General features: G+C 37.5%; 1 protein-coding gene and 1 pseudogene across 1 annotated transcript; both read left to right on the forward strand.

Moving 5' to 3' along the window:
- Positions 1–6,475: 6,475 nt before the first annotated feature.
- LOC123583678 lies at positions 6,476–7,585 on the forward strand (annotated as a pseudogene).
- Positions 7,586–13,534: 5,949 nt separating this feature from the next.
- LOC123583679 (olfactory receptor 11H6-like) lies at positions 13,535–14,503 on the forward strand. The gene has a single exon (XM_045450822.1). The coding sequence runs from the start codon at positions 13,535–13,537 to the stop codon at positions 14,501–14,503; it is 969 nt and encodes a 322-aa protein (XP_045306778.1).
- Positions 14,504–21,375: the final 6,872 nt, after the last annotated feature.

Below are 21,375 nucleotides of genomic sequence, written 5' to 3' on the forward strand. Positions count from 1 at the left end.
TCTCACAAAAAGCAGTCAGGATTATACAGTTATTCAAATCTTCAAATATAAGTCTAGTGATATTAACTATATCAGCTTATGAAATTAAGCATCTATGAGGCCACTTATAATCATAAAGTGGCCAGGTTATATATAAATACATGGAAGTACTGGGTTCCACTTTGCCACTTAGAGTGTATATGACCTAAGGAATGTACACATCTAGGTGTTTTATGGAGTGTTCATATGAAAATATCTGTGTTCTATTTGATAATTTAGACTAACAGTTCTGGGATCAATAAAATTATGTCATTTTGTTTGTTTAGTTGTCTGATTGTAAATAAAAGAAGGAAATGTATTTTTTTCTGCTTGTCATTCTTTTCATATTTGACTGTATTATTTTGGTGATGTGGTCACCCCTGGCAAATAAACCGTTAAAAGCAATTATCCAAAATTTCTATGGGACAGTAATGCTATGGTAGCCTAAAGACATTTAGACATATGTCATTTGTTTTCCTTACACATTACCTCTTTCTAAGCTCCTTAAGGAGCAAATTCTAATTCTAACAACATCAATCAAAATACTCTGAAATACAGTATTCTGATTGCCAATACTTTTACCTAGACAAAGTGCTACCAAAAGCTTAATTAGCCAATTAGTTAAGTTTTAGATGATAGGATATCTCCTACTAAAACTGGAGAGGGAAATGATCTACTTTATAATAAATTTCCTAAGTTTAAAAAAATAAGTGACAGTTCATTGTTATTTGTTGTTAAAACAGTGTAAAAATAACATTAAGGGAAATCAGTAAAGAAGAAAAGCATCTAGAATTCAATCCCTGTAACGTATTTTCATTTATACATATGCTTTGCTTACTATAACATCAAACTCGTTCCTATACTATAGCAAGTTTTTATAATTATTGTTTTTTAGGAACCATAACATTCCATTCATACTAATACGGTATGGATTGTAATTTTTTATGTGGTGAGATGAATATTTTCCTAGAAGGAGGATTGTCCTTCCAAGTAGCTTGAAGCTGACTTGTGCAAGAAAGGGAATTTCCAGAAGGGGGATTAGGAGAAAAATGAATGCCACCATTATGCAATAATGACCACTTCGTTATTATCCAGGGATTCAGATCTTCCTTCCATCTACCACCAATCCTTTCATTATACATTACAGTATTTCCACTATTTTAGTGTAAAAATTAATACCTCAATTAAATCTTCATAAAGATTTGCCATAATGATGTTTTCAAACTGGATTGGACTCATCATCTAATCCAAAAACTGCCCCCATAAAATCCAGGATGTAAGACTACTATATGCATATGTCAATTTTCCCTCTGGGGTTTTTATCTTAGAACAGTTTCCTGGTAAAGAAATGGATTACTCAGTTCGAAAGATTTGTGCATTATGGATTTGTGATTTTTGAAACAGACTTTCTAGATAGAACAATTATTTTTCCCTTTGATATGAGAAATTGTTGAGCTCCTTAGTCAATTTTACTTACCAGAACCCTGCCATGTATCTCTCACTTAACCAGTCCTTTGAGGATGTTTTCTAATTCTATACCCCTTCCCAGGGTATGTGACTTTTCAGTTTCCTGAGATCCGAAAATCAAAGAGCTGAAGAATAGGTAGTAAAGGCAGAAAATATTTCCACCATAATGTTAAAAATCTCCACTTTGGGTTTATTCAGTTAATACATTTACACAGCCACTAACTCTTCAATGATCCCTTCTTACAATTCCAAATATTATGATTGGTTCACAATCCTTTCCATAGTATTAAATTATTTGATATACCACTACCATTTTATACAATATTTTCTCAAAGCCAAACTGCATCCCAAAAAGAGAGGGAGAGAGAAACGGTTTTAAGGAGAGCAGTAAGAAGATAGTGTTCTTTCTTTTCTGAGCATTTAAACTTAAAAAAAAAGCAAGATCTTAGTTAAAAACCTATTGTTAGTTTTCTTGGGAAAAATTAAAAAAAACATGTCTAGTTTTCACTTTCAAATGTAGTCGTGATGTTTACTAACTGCCTTTAAACCCTTGGTAAGCTAAATGTTGAATATCCCTCAACCGTAACTAACTTCCTCACAAAGTAAAAGCTATTCATAAAACCAAAAATTATGTATGTTCAAGATTTTAGGAAAAGTAAGAGCATGGACACATGGGGAAACAATATCATAGGAAAAGAGAAAGTGCATTTATTACTTTAACAAGTTTAGATGTGCAAATTCACCACCACAGGGTTTGCTCTTATGAAAAGGGTTATCCTTATTGCCAAAAATAATAATTAACATTTTGAGTCACTTGTTTGGGGCCTGGCACCTGTTCCAAGTCTTTTACAAATAAGTCTTTATTTTCTACTCATAACAACCCAAAGAGGTCAGGTCGGTGTTATAGTATCTCTGATTTTCCAATAATGAAACAGGCACAAGGAGAAACTTACATAATCAGAGACAGTATTTGGATCCCAGGTGGGCTAACTACAAGGCCCACACTTTCCTGCTACTATCAAGGAGAAGGGCCAACACTCTGAAAAATAAATTGGTTACAAATTTAAGTACTATCGTTAACTGTGTGAGCTTACCCAAGTTATCCTTTCTTTCTTGATTTTTTAAATCTATAGACTAGAGCTAATGATAATACTTCCCTCACAGAAAGGCTGTCATGAATAAAGGAGATTAATTAGAATAGAATCTTATACATAGTATATATGATTGATTGATTTCAGTTAATATTAATACTTTTCACTTGGAAAGCTCTTTATCATTTACAAAATACTTTGACATACTCTCTCAATTCAACCTCACACACTCTGTGACAGAATTAGGGTAGACATTCTCATAGTCATTCCATAGATGAGACCCAGTGAAAGCAAGTATGTTGTCCAAGGTCACACAAGGAAGTGAAGGAAGCAGTTGTGCTGACTTCCAGGTCAGTAAGAATTCTGCTGTGCCATACCTTCTCTCCTGGAAACCCTGGCTGTGTCCTATGTAGTTACCTTCAGAACTGCATGGCAATGCAGGTCAAAAAGCTGGATTTATCTAGGAAATGAATACTGTAGAAGAGATATTCATGTAGGAGATATGCTTATAGGAATTTCTCCTCAATTGTTTTAAGACAGTAGCTACACACATTACATGAAGACTTATGTAATAAATATTTAATAGGTAAAATATTATGTTACTGAATGAAAAGGCGGATCATGACACTATTATTACATAAGCATACTTAAATAGAGTGATGGTATTATGGGTAGTTTAGATTCTTTTTTTTCTTTTATGTTACTGTTTATTTCCTAATTTTTCCATGATAGGCATGTATACTTCATCTAATTTACAAAGGATGTGCAGTTTAAAAAATCAATGTTTATAAAGGGATATATAACTTAGAGAAACTCCTTTAGATATTTTAACCTAAGATTTCTATTTTATGCATTAAGAAAGGATAATGCTACTGTCTTTGGTAAGCCTTATAACAGGTGCCTTTCCAGAGCTACTCAAAGACTTCCATGTGGGGTCACATTGTGGAGAGAAGTAAATTTGGCTTCCTCATGCTTCTATTTCACTCAAAATCAGCTCTTTCTGTAAATCATAAAGAGATTCTTGGCAGCAAACTCTGGCTTTGCAGTTTTTGTTCTAGATGCTCAGAACAGAAAGAAAATGGAGGAAATAGACATACCATGCAATCAAGTGAATTTTCAAAAAGAGGAAAATTTTCCCTGGGGACTTCCCCTCTACATTTTTCTATCTCTCACATAAGCCCCTGCTTAGTATAAGAACAACTTTTCATTAAAAGAGAGCTTGAGGGGCGCCTGGGTGGCGCAGTCGGCTAAGCGTCCGACTTCAGCCAGGTCACGATCTCACGGTCTGTGAGTTCGAGCCCCGCGTCAGGCTCTGGGCTGATGGCTCGGAGCCTGGAGCCTGTTTCCGATTCTATGTCTCCCTCTCTCTCTGCCCCTCCCCCGTTCATGCTCTGTCTCTCTCTGTCCCAAAAATAAATAAACGTTGAAAAAAAAAAGAGAGCTTGAATTATTATGCTTTCAACACTTGCCTTTTATGCACTTCTGTTTTTTTAAAACAACCTGTTTCAAATGTCCATCTCTTTTAAAGAACACGGGCCATTTCTTTCTCTGTCAAAATATATACTTTAAGTCATCATAATAAAAATAGAGCCATTTTTTAAAAATGATCATTCAACTATCTCAAAAAGAAGCAGATAATCCAGAATGAAAGAACTGGAATATAGTCAATAATACTGTAATAACCTGTATCATGACATATGGTAACTATACTTATTATGCTGAGCATTGCATAATGTATATAATTTTTAAATCACTATGTTGTATACCTAAAACTAATACAATATTGTAAGTCAACTATATTTCCATTTTTAAAAGTTGGAAGCAATAATTACTTTTTATTAAGTAATTCAATCATTCCAGATTTTACCCACTTGAGTGATGAAAACAAAAAGGAAACTCAAGATCTACCCAGGAACCCAGAATGGTTGAATATATTAGCCTTAGATTCAGTTGTGTATAACAGAAATCCAAGTAACAGCAACTTATACAAGGTAAATATTTGGGTTTTTTTCCCTCACATATATACTTCTAGAGATAGATAGTCTATGCCAGTTCAGAGGTAGGCAGTTCCAAGATGTCCTGAGGGACTCAACCTCTCCTGGCTTTTTGATAAATCCTTCTTAGTATTTTCATCCCCAAAATCACCTTATTGTCTTAAGATAGGAGCTAAAGTGGCAGACTTCAAGAAGGAGGCCAATCTCTACTCCACTTATAACTCTGAACAGAAGTGTGCCACTCAATGACCCCTATATAAAGGAGACTACACCATTTGATTTCTCAAGCTGAGCACATTGCCACCAGAATAGAAGACAGTTATTAGGCAGAAAGATAAGAAAAATGGATAGTAAGTAGTAAGTATGAAGCTAATGTACCTCTGCCATGCATGGATTGAGCAAAAAAGGAGAAAATGACTACAGTGATGGAAATTTAGAAATATACCCTTTTCTCAATTATACCACTTTAGGAGGTTGATATTCAAGCAAATATTCATATCCAAATGAACAGCAAGAGAAACTGATTCAAGAGAAAAGTCTTGAAAAACAAAAATGTTAAGAACAGAAACAACAAAAAACATGAGGCACCACACTGCCTAAGAATTTAATCAAAACTCATGAATGTGCATGGAAAAATTAAATATAAATTTGTTTCCCAAACTTCAACAAACAAAAGTACCTCATGTAGTACTTAAGAAAAATGAATTATTGGGAAGATAGATGAAAAAATATTTTAATATCTCTATAATAAAATTTATATAATTGTTACTCCAAAAACAGGCAAAAAAATTTAAAGAGAGTTTCAATCAAAGTAAGCATGATAGGACTCAGAGTGTGGGAAACCTTTCTATCTTTGGGATACTAAATGACCCAAACTCAGTCCCGGCTCTGATTTCAAAACTTCCTCAGTGTATAGGTCAAATTCTCTCTTATAATATTATGGGGTCTTCTTCAATCTTCTTGTTACAAAGGAGCTTAATGTTAAGACTACTGGGAAGATGGAGAGGAAAGAGATAGAAATGATGGACATAGTGGGTTGCTCTTATTGCAAGGAAGAAAGAAAATTCTCCTGGAAAATGAAGAAGGGTCTTTTTCTTTCAAATGTCAGAAGGATGTAATGCAAATGCAGTGAGAACTGAAATCCCCAAATCAGACTAGAAAAGAGGAAATCATGAAGTAGAAAAAGTTGGTAAGAGGGAAATTAGAAAAAAAAATGCAGATTTGGGAGAAGAAGTTAACAGAGCACTCTTCCCTTCGCCCTGGCTCTTCCCACCTTTAACTTAACAGAGGTGTCACACCTATGTGTGAGAGTGAAGAGGCCAATATGGAAGAAAGAATCACAGAAGAAAGGCTTTTATATCTTTGTTACAGGAGAATCCTTCCTAAGAAATTTCAACTCTGTCTCCACTGAGCTCCATTTCCTCTGCTTAAGGGTAAATTAACTGCTACCCTACTACAACTTAAGTTTTCTGGACAAAGTAGAAGAATGAGTAGTAGAAAGTGATAAGGAAGAAAGCAAAAAATGGAGACTCTCCCTACACAGAGATCCTGGCCTTCTCCAGGGGAAGCCAGAGAGGCCTCAAGCTAGACAGGGGCTAGGCAGAGATTAAGGGGAAACATCTGGGTTAAAGCTTGCCACAATTTAACTGGCCAAATGAGGAACTGTCATTTGTGGAAAATCTGAGTGATGACTCAGATAATGCCATCAAAATTAATTTCCTAAGGAAAAAGAATGATCACAGTCTAGAATTAGTCTATATTCCTAGGATCTCTGCCCAGTGACATTGTGTCTCTTTGGTCTGAGATCTATTACAGACTTTGAAATCTCCTAGATACTAGAATAGAGAGGGAAGACCAAGAATAACAGGACATCCTGTCATCTTGTCAGGGACTGACAGTGACGGAATGCAGTGTGACCTCAAGAAACAGCTTTTCTTGGGGTGCCTGGGTGGCTCAGTTGGTTAAATGGCCAACTTTGGCTCAGGTCATTATCTCATGGGTTCATGGGTTTGAGCCCCACATCAGGCTCCATGCTGACAGCTCAGAGTCTAGAGCTGCTTTGGATTCTCTCTCCCTCTCTCTCTGCCCCTCCCCTGCTCAGGCTCACTCTCTCTCCCTCTCCCAAAAATGAATAAACACTAAAAAACTTTTTCAGAAAGAAAGAAAGAAAGAAAGAAAGAAAGAAAGAAAGAAAGAAAGAAAGAAAGAAAGAAAGAAAGAAAGAAAGAAAGAAAGAAAGAAAGAAAGAAAGAAAGAAAGAAAGAAAGAAAGAAAGAAAGAAAGAAAGAAAGAAGAAAGAAAGAAAGAAAGGTAGGAAGGAAGGAAGAAAGGGCTTTTCTAAAATGCAAGAGGGTTGCAGAGGAGCCCAAGAAAGGCAGCAGCAGTTGTGGTGACTAAGCTGAGCCCAGTGACAGGATGCTTCCCACATTAACCAAGTACTCCAATCCATATCTGAAAGAATCCCTGTCTAAAGATGAAGACTGTTCTCTCTTCATTTGGTGTTGGTATTAGGAGACCTACACATTCCATACCAGTCCAACAAGTTTTCTGGCTACATTTAAAAAAAACTGCAGGTCCCAGGAAAGAGTCAACACATTCTCTGTACTGGAAACCTTTGCCCCAAAGAGAGTTAAGACTATCTCAAGACTCTGGTCAGTGATGTTCATGTTGTGAGAGGAGACTTCAATGAGAATCTGAATTATCCAGAACAGAAAGTTGTGACTGTTGGCAGTTCAAAATTAATTTGATCCATGGGTATCATGTTACTCTATGGGGAATATGGCCACCTTAGCCCTGTTGCAGAGGGAGTTTGATGTGAATATTCATATCTTGAGACACGCACACAAATTTGAAGCATTTGAGCATGAAAATAAATTTTACAATAACTCAGGTTCTGCCACTGGGGCATATAATGCCTTGGAAACAAACATTATTCCTTCATTTGTGTTGATGGATATCCAGGCTTCTACAGTTGTCACTTATGTGTATCAGCTAATTAATGTGAAAGAAAAATGAATACACAGAAATCTTTTTTTTTTAATATTTTTGAGAGAGACAAAGTGCAAGCAAGGGAAGAGCAGAGAGAGAGGGAGGGAGACACAAAATCTGAAGCAGGCTCCAGGCCTTGAGCTGTCAGCACAGAGCCCCATATGAACCACGAGATCATGACCTGAGCTGAAGTTGGACGCTTAACCAACTGAGCCACCTAGGTGCCCAGAATACAGAGAAATCTTAAGGCCAGGACTGTCTTCCTGCTTTTTTCATTCCCTTGTCCAAATCAAGTAGTTAAACATTTATGAGCCAAAAAATTGTATCACTTTTATAATATTTTACAGTAAAATACAGTATCATTTTCTGTTAATACCATGTTTTAAGCTTCTTGTACTCTATAAGAATATATTCCACTTCTGTGTATTATTTCTATGAAAAAATGTCCACTGCACAGTAAATGGTCATATGTTAAGAAGAATTTACCCTTGTAAGTAAGTACCTTTAAAGTTGATATCTGGAACTTTACTACAAAAGCAGTGCATGAGTAAAAAGAATTGTAGACTTTCTTGTTTACATTTTTCTCTCAGCAATAAAACAGCTACCTTTCATTTATAAATAAATAAATAAATAAATAAATAAATAAATAAATAAATGCAAAGGAATAGCCATAGAAATAGATGGACTCGGCATCAAGTATGTTGAGTGACATTCACAATGAGGTTGACAGTTCTGCAAGGTCAAGTCATCTTGACAACGAATCCCCTGGCCTTTCTCCAGCCTCTTCTGAACTCTTCACTGAACTCTGAAGCATACACAAGTCTGGTGCTCAAGGAAAGGGAGCTTCAGTGCTTCCAGAGCCAGCTTTATGTGATCTCCCAGGCATGTTATCCACAGGGCAAACTCAAGTGGAAGACAGAAAAGCCCTCAAGGGCTTTTAAAAGGTAAAGTATCTTTTAATACCAAATCCTCCTTTGCCCAAAGGCCTGAGTTACTGAATAAGCCAGACCCTGTCAGGAGGACAATCACTGTGGTTGTCCACACAGGCCCTTCACTGTGGTTTGCTGACATCTCTCTCTGCCAGAGCACCCGACTGGTCTCCTGCCTTTTTCTATCTTCTCTGAGACCTAGAAGGGAGACATATGGTTACTGCTCACTTCATAATGGGGAACTGGAGGCCTTACCATAGGAGAGGAATAAGAAAGCAGTAAGGGTCAATGGAACTTCCTGCCTCCATCACTATATTCTGAACACAAAACTATCAAGACTTCATTTTTTGTTTTAGTGCTTTTTCCTCTGCTTCATCCTCCAGTTCAACTTTCTCTACTGTCTTTATATCTTGCCTGAACTAAATGTTGAGACTCTCTTCATATTTTTTTTACGTTTATTTATTTTTGAGAGAAGGAGAGAGACAGAACATGAGTGGGGGAGGGACAGAGAAAGAGGGAGACACAGAATCAGAAGCAGGCTCCAGGCTCTGAGCACTCAGCTCAGAGCCCAACGCGGGGCTTGAACTCACAGACTGTGAGATCATGACCTGAGCCGAAGTCGGATGCTTAACCGACGGAGCCACCCAGGTGCCCCAAGAGACTCTCTTCATAAACTCAACATAAACTCAATGGTGAAACTTCACTTGAAATGTTTCCTCAGCCCCACCTGAGGACTTCTCTACTGGAAAGACCATCAAATCAAAATACGAAATTGTGTGCCAAACATCTTAAAAATGTGTACATATGATCTGTTTCCAATAATTTTTTCTAAAGGAAAAAAATAACAGATTCCCAGAAAAAGTGCATGAAAGTACAAGCTCCCTAGCCAAAGCAATCTTGAAAAAGAAGAACAAAGCCAGAGGCATCACAATTTCAGATTTCAAGGAGACCTGCAAAGTGTTAGTATACTACAAAGTGTTAGTAATCAAAACAATATGGTACTGCCTCAAAAGTAGAACCCTTTGCTCTTACATTTTCACCCTTAAATTTAGTGTCTTTTTGCGAGAAAACACAGCTGCATTACTATAAACATATACACAGATGCTTCTGATTATATTTAACACTCTGATCCAAGGCTTAAGGCCAACTTATTCTTCAGCTTAGATTCAGGCCTCTTTTCCCCTAGAGGTTGGATCAATTTAGACCTCAGTTAAAGAAATGCTTTCTGAGATCTAGCCAAAACTTTATCATTATTATTCCTAGATGAGTCCTCTGGGAAAAGTCAGATAATCCAGAAGGGTCAGAAGCAAACCTTGGCACATATATTCAAAAATACATGCAGCTGAAAGTAAGGCCTGAGTGCACACACAGAGTGTTCTGGATCACCACACCTCCAAGATGGACCGTGGAGAATGGAATAATCATGGCTCAGAATGGGTTTGCTATATACCCTCCTTTAGAAGCAGGGGTGTAATCACTCATTCCCAAATCAGGAGAGACCACAGTGCCCTTTGCAACTTCATGCAACCAGCTTGAGAAGGTCAATACAGTCACTGTATGGGCTTCAAATAATTGCTATTCTGGATAACTTTTTAAAAATATTTATTCTTTTATCTTGAGAGAGAGAGAGAGAAGGAGAGAGAGAATCCCAAGCAGGCTCCACCCTGTCAGCTCAGAGCCTGAGTTGGGACTCGAACTCACAAAGTGTGAGATCATAACCTGAGCTGAGATCAAGAGTCAGATGCTTAATGGGCTAAGCAACTGAGGTGACCCTATTCTTGATAATATTACCTTCCAACACTCACCCTCTTTCAGAAGCCTGCTAAGGAATGTGGATGCAAGCACCCCACTGTGATTAGTTTGGCTGCACACTTTCTCCTACTGAAATGAGAGAACAAGGAGGCTGAAACTGACTCCAGGAGAGAGAGAACATCTCCCTTCTAACAGATTCTATAATCCTCGCCTAACAGCTTTAGGTAAGGCATAGCTCAGATTTCTTTGTAATGTCTTTTTCACTTTTCTCTAACCCTGTCTTGTGTTTTCTCCATATGAAAATGTGAGTTAAAATAGCTTCCTCCTAATAGACAGTGGTTACATTCTCAACTACATAACATAGTCTCCAGCATCAGAACTGGTCTAAATAAATCGTAGGTCACATGTGTTTTCTTTATAAATATATCAGTAAATATAGTTAATAAAAATAACAGTATTTTACTTGAGATGTTAGCTGAACCACATGGGCCAAGAATAAATTGTGAAATGAAAACTTCATTCTATACATTATTATTTGTTCAAATTATATATACCAGATTTCCTGACCCTGAATATGGGGCAAGAGATGGACATTTTTCTTTTTTTATTAAAAAAATTGTTTTTAATGTTTATTTTTGAGAGAGAGAGACAGAGTGCAAGCTGGGGAGGGGCACAGAGAGAGGGAAACACAGAATCTGTAGCAGGGTCCAGGTTCTGAGCTGTCAGCAGAGCCTGACGTGGGGCTCAAACTCCCGAACGGTGAGATCATGACCTGAGCTGAAGTCAGATGCTTAACTGACTGAGCCACCCAGGCACACCAGGACATTTTTCTATTAAAGGACATGGTGGCGGGGGAGGATGTCATTTATAGACTATAAACACATTCCCTTTAAGAGGGAATAGTTTAAAACAGTTCACATACCTATTTAAAAATGAGAGGGAAATGTTGTAAAGGCCATCTAATAAAAACATTTAAAGATAGGGACAATTAGAGACAGAGAGAAGACAGCAAGAAACAGTATACACACACAATACACACATCCTTACAGCATGATTATTACTTAGCAACAATAAGAAAGCTCACAACACAAAACAGAGTGGATGAGAGAGACCTAAAGAAAGATGATTCAAATAGGGTTGTCTTAAGATGGCTCCTGTCATGGACATCCTCCTGTTTACTTGGACTGATGGTGCATCCTCATAACAAACAAAATCTTTGTTGTCTTGCTTTTGTTTTTAGCCAACTGGAGTTTTCTAGTATTTGCATTTAACTTTTTTCCTCTGGCTATAGATAATTATTTCCCCAATTGGTTACTATTAGGCATGTTCATTGATTAAGACAACAAATGTTTAATAAACACTCATACCAGATAGTGTCCTAGTTTCTGGGAATATGTTGGTGAGCTAAGTAATGTCCTCCTCCTGATTTTTACCAGAAATCTGGAATCAAGTAACAAATTAAGACATGTGAATATTGGCAGAGCAGAGAGAAGGACTGAGATAGGGACGTTCCAGGCCTTGATATGGGCCACACATAGCATAATCAAGTATCAGTATGGCTGGAGTGGGGCTAATAGGAGGAAAAGTGGTAGGAAATTAGGACATGGAGGAAGGCCTTATTGGCCTTCTTAGCCATGGAAAGGAATTGGGAGGTATGTTAACTGTGTTTAAAAGATTGAGAGCAAGTAGCTGACATGATCAGGTTTTTAAAAAACTGTCATCTAGCTATTATGTGACTAACAGTCTTGGCATATAAAAATGGAAACAAGCAATTTAAGAGGTTTTTGTAAGTAGTCAAAATGAGAATTCCATGGTAGGGTGCACCAGGGTGAAAGCTGATAAGAATGCTAAAAATTGTGCACATTCTGAATGTTTTGAATATGAGGCCTAGAGTATTTGCTGATGGTTTGGGATGTAGAGTAGTGAGAGGGATAGAAGTGATGTGGCCAAAGTGTATGGCCCGGGCAACTGAGTGAATGGAGGTGCCATGTAGTGATATGGCAGAGAAAGAAGGATTGGCTAGTCTGAGGGGAGAATAATCAAAAAACAGTTTAGTCATAGGCATGTTACATTAGATATCAAATGGAGACGTTAAGTAAGAAATTGGGTAGAAAAATCCAGGTTGCAGAAGAGATTTCATAGCTAGGGAGAGAAAAATCTGGCTTTATCTCACACAGTTTTTATATCAAGGGGCTAGTGTCAGGTCACTTACAGAAAGAGTATAGTTGGAGAAGGAAAATTATCAAGGATTATGTCCTGAAAAAAACATATACAGGTCAGGTCAATCAGGAGGAACTCTGACAGAGAAGCCTGAAATAATATATAAGGAGAAATGAAACCGAACAGTCCATGCACAGATCTCGAATTGTTGTTCAAATCTCAGAATGCTTTCAGTGACATAACACTATAATTATTTTTAGTTTACCTGGCAAAATGTATATAGACTGTCACTGTGAGGTACTTTCCCTGCATGTGATAAATTTCAGTTGAGGACTGAAGCTTGTGTATTCTAGTTAGGGAACATCTCTGTTAAAAAAGAATCATTAGTCTTTAGTCTGAACCTCATTCATTCATACCAATTTCACTTAAAATGTTATTCAAGGTGAGAATATAAGAAACTTACTCCTCTTCAGCAACAATTTTTTAAATGCAAAGAGAACCAAGTTAAAAATGAGGAGTACTTTGAAGAATTTTGCATATGTCACTAAATATGGAAAGAAAATTTGCTGTAAGCCATCATTGATTAAAAGTTGAGGTTTCTGGGGCACCTACGTGGCTCAGTCCATACAGCACCAGACTGTTGGTTTCAGCTCAGGTCATCATCTCACAGTTGTGAGATCGAGTCCCGCATCAGGCTCCATGCTGGGCATGGAGGCTGCTTGGGATTCTTTCTTTCTCTCTGTGTCCCTCCCCTACTCTTGCTTGTGCTCTCTCTCTCTCTCTCAAAATAAATAGCTGCTTTTAAATTGATGTTTCTGGCCTAGGTTGAAGCCTCTCAATGACAAGAAAGCATCTAATTAATTTTATATAGTGCTGAGGACACTAAACAAAGGCAGGTGTTTAATGGCCCACGATGGGCATGATGATCATGATGGTAAAGCTGTAATAAGCATCCACATCTCCAAGTGCCTTATTCCTCCCAATATCACTGGGTCAAAGAATGCTGAAAATGTTTAATCTAAAACTGTGCTAATTGAATTGTAAAGAAAATCAGAGACTATCTTAATGAGAAAACTTCTGCAAAGTCATCTGTAACATGGTAATGTCTTGTTATTGCAGTTTGAGGGAGAGAAACATGAAAATCCCAGCTGAAAACAACCACTCTGACCCTGTCAGTGAATTCATTCTTCTTGGCTTCCCTTGCACCTGGGAGGTCCAGATCCTCCTCTTCTCAATCTTCTTTGTGATCTATGTCCTGACATTAATGGGAAATCTGTGTATCATCTGTGCAGTGTGGTGGAATGACCATCTCCACACTCCCATGTACATCCTACTGGCCAATTTTTCCTTCCTGGAGATCTGGTATGTCACTTCTACTGTCCCTAATATGCTGGCCAACTTTCTCTCTGAAACCAATTCCATCTCCTTCTATGGCTGCTTCATCCAGTTCTACTTCTTCTTCTCCATGGGCACCACTGAGACCTTCTTCTTGTCTGCCATGGCCTTTGACAGGTACCTTGCTATCTGCAGGCCCCTGCATTACCCCGCTGTCATGACAGTTCAGCGCTGCATCAGAATAGGAGCTGGGTGCTGGGTGTGTGGCTTCTCTTGTTTTCTCCTCCCAGTTTACCTCATCTCCCAGCTTCCTTTTTGTGGTCCCAATACAATTGATCATTTTTTATGTGATCCAGGACCCCTTATGAATCTGTCTTGTGTGGCAGCTCCTGCCACTGAGATCATCTGTGCCATCTTTAACTCAGTCCTCATTTTCTCCACCTTCCTCTTCATTACCAGCTCCTACACCTTGGTGATCAGAGCTGTGCTGAGGGTCCCCTCAGCAGAAGGTCGGCATAAGGCCTTCTCCACGTGTGGCTCCCATCTGGCTGTGGTGTCCCTGTTCTATGGCTCCATCATGGTGATGTATGTGAGTCCAACAGCAGGCAATCCAGCAGGGATTCAGAAAATTGTGACTTTATTTTATTCTGTGATGACTCCACTTTTCAATCCCTTGATCTATAGCCTCCGGAATAAGGAGATGAAGCAGGCCCTGACAAAACTATTTAGGATTATGAGACCTGGTCAAAGACAGCCTCTCAAGAACTAGAATCTATATATGTGTTGGACATATAGTGATATAAAATTATAGGAGGTTAATGGTCTTATGCAAATTTGAGAGACAAATATGTTTCCCATATCCCAGGGAATATTTTTAGAAATACATTTCAATGAAGCAAATAGAAAACAAGATCTTACAAGACCTTGCATAAATCATTTGTACTAGGCCATAATGTATTAATATTCCTGTGCACGTTGCATGGAAACAGGAAAATGTGAGACATTTTCAGGCCTTTTTGCAGAAAAATCATATATAACCCAGATGTCAACAGATCAGTTTCTGTCTTTTGCAGATATAGGTAAATTTGTCCCTGACCCCCAGATTCACAGTGCTCAGGTGTCTAAAGCACCCATCACTCTCTCCCTACACACACACACACACACACACACACACACACACACACACCATCAAACATGTTCGTGTGTGCTTTTCTCTTCCAATCCCTGAATATACCTCCTGTCTTATTTTGATCACACCAGTCTGGATGTGAGACTCATCTCCTTCAACATTTTATCCAAAACCAAAGTAATTCCAGTTTTGTGTGGGTTTATTAACCTGACTACCAGCTGGGGTTAGGGAGAGTCATAGGAAAGGCCACCGTGCTGAACACCCAGTCAGTTTCTCATATTATACCTGGTCTGCCTCTTCTTCTTCCTTCCTCATCCTCTTCCCACCACCCACCAGAATGACCAGAACATCCTTCCCTTTCTTATTCAGAATAACTGTCTTCCATATGCAGGTCCTTGGCAGTTTCGGACTCTTCCTCAGCTGGGCTTGTCAAAAAATTTCTCCTCAGCAAACTTAATTCTTAAATAGGACTTTGTGAAAATAGTGGGGGTTTTTTTCCAACTGTTTACTTTTTTGGGTTGTTTTAGTTTCCTTATAACTCATTATTTTCCTTATCTTAGTACCACCCAGTACCACTCAGTACAAAAGAATATATGTACTGAAACAGGGTGAAACCTGGAAACAAGACTACCTGCAAGAAACTTAATCAGAAAATAATTCATATTTTAAATGCTTCATGATTTTAAAGAGGTTTTTCTCCCTATATGTATTAGAATTAATACAAATCATGCAAAGAGAATAGTGCATATGAGTCTAAGGCTAGAAATAAGATAGTATGACTACTTTTCAATAAATGGTGCTGAGAAAACTGGATACCTACAAGCAAACGAATGAAACTGGACCACTTTCTTACATCATACACAAAAATAAACTCAAAATTTACTAAACTCCTAGATGTGAGACCTAAAACCATAAAACTCCTAGAAGATAACATAGGCAGTAATTTTTTTACATCAGCCTTAGCAACATTTTTCCAGATATATCTCCAAAGGCAAGGGAAACAAAAGCAAAAATAAACTATTGGGCCCATACCAAAATTAAAAACAACAACAACAACAACTTATGCACAGCATAGGAAACCATTAGCAAAGGAAAAAGGCAACTTAGTGAATGGGAGAAGACAGTTGCTAATGACGTATCCAATAAAGGATTAATACCCAAAATATATAAAGAACTTATACAACTCAACACCAAACAAAATCTGATTAAAAAATTGGTAGAGGATCTAGGGGCGCCTGGGTGGCGCAGTCGGTTGAGCGTCCGACTTCAGCCAGGTCACGATCTCGCGGTCCGTGAGTTCGAGCCCCGCGTCGGGCTCTGGGCTGATGGCTCAGAGCCTGGAGCCTGTTTCCGATTCTGTGTCTCCCTCTCTCTCTGCCCCTCCCCCGTTCATGCTCTGTCTCTCTCTGTCCCAAAAATAAATAAACGTTGGGAAAAAAAAAAATTAAAAAAAAAAAAATTGGTAGAGGATCTAAATAGTTTTCCAAAGAAGACATACAGATGTCCAATAAACACATGAAAAGATGCTCAACATAACTCATCATCACAGAAATGCAAATCAAAATTACAAGATATCAGTTTACACATGTCAAAATGGCTAGCATGAAAGAGACAAGAAATAACAAGTGTTGGTGAAGATGTGGGAAAAAGAGAACACTTGTGCACCATTGGCTGGAATGTAATTGGTATAGCCACTGTGAAAAGCAGTATGGAGGTTCCTCAAAAAATTTAAAATATTAATACCACAGTCCAGTACTTCCACTTGTCAGAAGAAAAAGGTAAGGGGAAATGCAAAATGGGTAAAGGAAAGTGGGAGATGCAGGTTTCCAATTATGGAATGAGGAAGTCTTTGGAATAAAAGCTACAGCAAAGGGAATATAGCCAGTAGTACTGCAATAACATTGTATGCTAATTGTTGGTAGCTACACTTGTGGTGAGCATAGCATAATGTATAGTCATTGAATCACTGTGTTGTACACCTGAAACTAATGTAACATTGTCAACTATACTTCAATAAAAAAATAAATTTAAAAAACTTTTATAAAGACATGCAAAAAATTGCTGTGGTATGATTAAGAATAAACTAGAAATAGGAGATATGAGGAAATACAACAATGTACTACTAACAGTTTGATTTAGAGGCACTAGTAATGCCATTAATAATTTTTTTTCGTATTTACCATTTTTCTTTTCATTTTATTTTCTAAAATAGTAATTTAGGGGCGCCTGGGTGGCTCAGTCGGTTGGGCGGCCGACTTGGGCTCAGGTCATGATCTCGCGGTCCGTGAGTTCGAGCCCCGCGTCGGGCTCTGTGCTGACAGCTCAGAGCCTGGAGCCTGTTTCGGATTTTGTGTGTCTCTCTCTCTGACCCTCCCTGTTCATGCTCTGTCTCTATCTCAAAAATAAATAAACGTTAAAAAGAAATTTTTAAATAGTCATTTAAAATGTATATAATTTTCTGGCAGGGTGTAAATGATGAGTAACAAGTCAAAGAGCAAATGTCCTACAGTGGTCTGCAACTTAAAATGATAAAAATCTTTATATAAGTGCAAAAGCTATTAAAGGTGCTATTTCTGAGATGAGAGTGCACTAGAAGAAATATTCTGGAAAAGATTTAGGCAGGCGACTCTCAGATCTTCAAATTTGTCTCCCTAAAACAGTTATCTTCCCAGGGTTCTAACTATCAGCCCTGTGTATGGAAAAGCGACCTGATCTGTGTGTTTTGACAAGCTTAATTTCTTCAATAGTTGTGCCTTGAGCTTTCCCCATATTTTCTCAGGCTTCCCTATCAATATAGCCAGGAATTTTTCCTGAATTTCCTCTTGAATTTCATCTCCTAACACAATATGTCCTACATTGTCTTTAAGATCTTAGGCCCAGATTAATGGTTTTATTGATCCTGAAACTACATCCCACCCTGGAAACCAAATTTTGTTCACATTATTCTTATAGAAACTCCCCAAGCCATGGGTTTACTTCTGATAAAATCCACACTATTTCCTCATCCCAAACACACTCAAAGATACTAAAACTAAATTATCAGGATCTATTATTTGGATACTGTACTATGATGTATTTTCCGACAATTTTATTTTCCTCCTTTGAAACATTCCTTCACTCATTTATTCACTTTTTTATATATTCATCTCCCAAACTTTTACTGAGTGTCCTCTATCTGCTAAGTATTGAGCCCCGGTTTGGAGAAATAAAGAAGTGCAAAATACTCACAGACCTTAGAGACTTACAGTTATTAAGAGAGTAGACACTAAGTGTTGTCATCTCAAGAAGTTCTCTCTTTTCATTGTTTCTATACGAGATGATGGAGGTTAACTAAGCCTATTGTGGTAATCATTTCACAACACATGTAAATCAAATTATTATGCTACACAACTTAAACTTATACAGTGATGTGTGTCAGTTATTTCTCAATAAAATTGGGAGGAAAACAGACTGAGGGGACCCTAGTCAAACAGAGAGGAACCAGAAGAAGGGGGTTAAATGACCCAGAAATTCAGGGGACTTAAGATAGCAAGATAGCTGCAGAAGAAGCTTAGACCTCCCCACTTCTCTGATTTTACTGCTTCATCTAGTAAAGAGATCCCCAACTGGAGTTGGTAAGAAATTGACTTCAAACTGGCCATGTTTGGAATGAGATCAACAAGCCAGTCTGCAATTTCACAAACGGCCTTGCAACTGGCTACAGATTTCCATGTTACAATTTGCCCCCAAAAGCTATCCTTCTATATTATAACAATGGCAAACAATGGGAAAGGGGATCAGAGGGAAAAAGGAAAAATATATATATATTTGGCAAGTCTTCTATACAGAAAACAATAAAACTTTGTTGAAAGAAATTCACGAAGATATAATAGGAAGATATGCCAAGTCCATGGATTGTAAGAGTAATTATTGTGTAGATGACAATTAACCTCCCCATTCAAAGCAATCCCGATTGAATTCCAGAAATAATTGTTGTGCAAATTGACAAAAGAATTCTAAATTTATATGGAAAGGCAATGGGCAAAGACTATCAAAAAGAGTTTGAAGAGAAAGAAATTGGTAGGACTTACCTATCTTAGATATCAAGACCCATTATAAGCTACGATAATTAGGAAAATGTGCTATTGGTGCAATAGGAACAAAAAGAAAGATGAAATTAAATAGAGAATGCAGAAACCAACCCATGCATATATGGACACTTAATTTATGGTAAAAAAAAAAAATAGGACTACACAGCAGGCATAGAATACAGGTTTAACAAAGAAAATGTCTAGGTCAAATGGATTCTCATGTGGAAAACTGAAATTTGACCTATATTTCATACCATACATAAAAACTATGACCAGTATAATTGCAGATTTTAAATTTGAAAGATATTAACACTTCTAAATAATATTTTCATAACCTTGAAATAAGCAAAAAGAACTAGCTATAAAGAAACTTGATTGAGGGGTGCCTGGGTGGCTCAGTCCATTAAACGACCAACTCTTGATTTGGGCTCAGGTCATGATCTCACAGTTTATACTTCAAGCCCTGCACTGAGCTCTGTGCTGATGGTACAGAGCCTGCCTAGCAATCTCTCCCCCCCCCCTCTCTGCCCCTTCAGAGTTCTCTATCTCTCTCTCTTTCAAAATACATAAATAAACTTAAAAAAAAAAAAGAAACATGACTGATAAATCAGGTGCATTAAAAATAAGAATTTCTTTTCATTAATAAACCAGTCAGAGAAAGACAAATACCAGATGATTTTATTCATATGTGGAATTTAAGAAACAAGATAAAGGGGAAAAGAAAAGAGCAATAAATAAAAAACAGACTCTTAACCACAGAGAACAAATTTCTGGTTACCAGAAGGGAGGTGGGTGGGGGAATGGGTGAACTAGGTGAAGGGGATTAAGGAGGGCACTTATTATGATGACCACTGAGTAATGTATAGAATTGTTGAATCACTACGTTGTATATCTGAAACGAATATAACACTGTTTATCAACTGCACTGGAATTAAATTTTTTTTAAAAAGAACTTCTGTTCATTAAAAAGAAATTATGAGACTAGAAAAATAAGCCTGCATAAACCAGAGAAAATATCTGGAATATATATAACTGATTAAACGCTTGCTTTCAGAATATATTTTTTAAATCTTTAAAGTATTAACAAATTCCCAGTAGTTTAAAAAAGGGCAAGACTCCTGAAAAGTCATTATTTAAAAAAAAAAAGTATATCCAAATATAAAACAGAATGTGTTTTCCTAAATGTTTTTTTGAAAACCAAAAAAACAAAAACTGACCAAAATAAAAATAAAAAATAAACAGAATAATGAAGATTATCATATACTACTCATGAGAGTGTACATTTTGGCAACCACTTTGGACTACTCTCTAACATTATCTGTTACGGTTGAATATATACATTCCCTGGAATCCAGCAGTTTCATGGATATACAACATAAATTCTTGCAAGCATACGCCAAGAGAGATGTAGAATACATGTTGGTGAGGGGAACGCTTTTGCGTAGTTGGTCAGAATGCAAACTGGTGCAGCCGCTCTAAAACAGTGTGCAAGTTCCTCAAAAAATTAAAAATAGAACTTCCCTATGACCCAGCAATAGCATTGCTAGGAATTTACCCAAGGGATACAGGAGTGCTGATGCATAGGGGCACTTGTACCTCAATGTTTATAGCAGCACTCTCAACAATAGCCAAATTATGGAAAGAGCCTAAATGCCCATCAACTGATGAATGGATAAAGAAGATGTGGTTTATATACACAATGGAATTCTACTTGGCAATGAGAAAGAATGAAACATGCCATTTGTAGCAATGTGGATGGAACTGGAGGGTGTTATACTAAGTGAAATAAGTCAGTCAGACAAACACAGGCACCATGTTTTCACTCATATGTGGATCTTGAGAAACTTAACAGTAGACCATGGAGGAAGGGAAGGGGGGAAAAATTTACAAACAGAGAGGAAGGCAAATGATAAAAGACTTTTAAATACAGAGAACAAATTGAGAGATGATGGGAGGTAGAGAAGAGGGGAAAGTGGGTGATGGGCACTGAGGAGGGCACTTGCTGGGATGAGCACTGGGTATTGTATGGAAGCCAATTTGGCAATAAATTATATTAAAAAATAATGTCTAAGTTTGAGGTGTATAACATTATAATATGGATTTTATACAGGTGTATATTGTGAAATGATTACCATAATAAGGTTAGTTGACACCTCCATCACCTCCATAATTACTTTTTTTTCTTGGCAGTGAGACCACTTAAAATCTACTTTCTTAGTGACTTTCAAGTACATAATGTAGAATTGTTAACTATAATCACCATGCTGTACTAGTGTTCTAATGAGAACTTATTCATGTTAGAGCCAGAAGTTTGTGCCCTTTGACCAACATCATCTCATTTCCTTCATCTCCCAGTCCCAGAATCCCCATTCTAAATTTGTCTCTATAAGTTTAAGCTGCCAATTCTTTCTGATCTACAGAAAAAGAACAGAGGGAGAAGAT

Source organism: Leopardus geoffroyi, chromosome B3 (genome assembly GCF_018350155.1).
Source record: "Leopardus geoffroyi isolate Oge1 chromosome B3, O.geoffroyi_Oge1_pat1.0, whole genome shotgun sequence".
Taxonomy (NCBI): Eukaryota; Metazoa; Chordata; class Mammalia; order Carnivora; family Felidae; genus Leopardus; species Leopardus geoffroyi.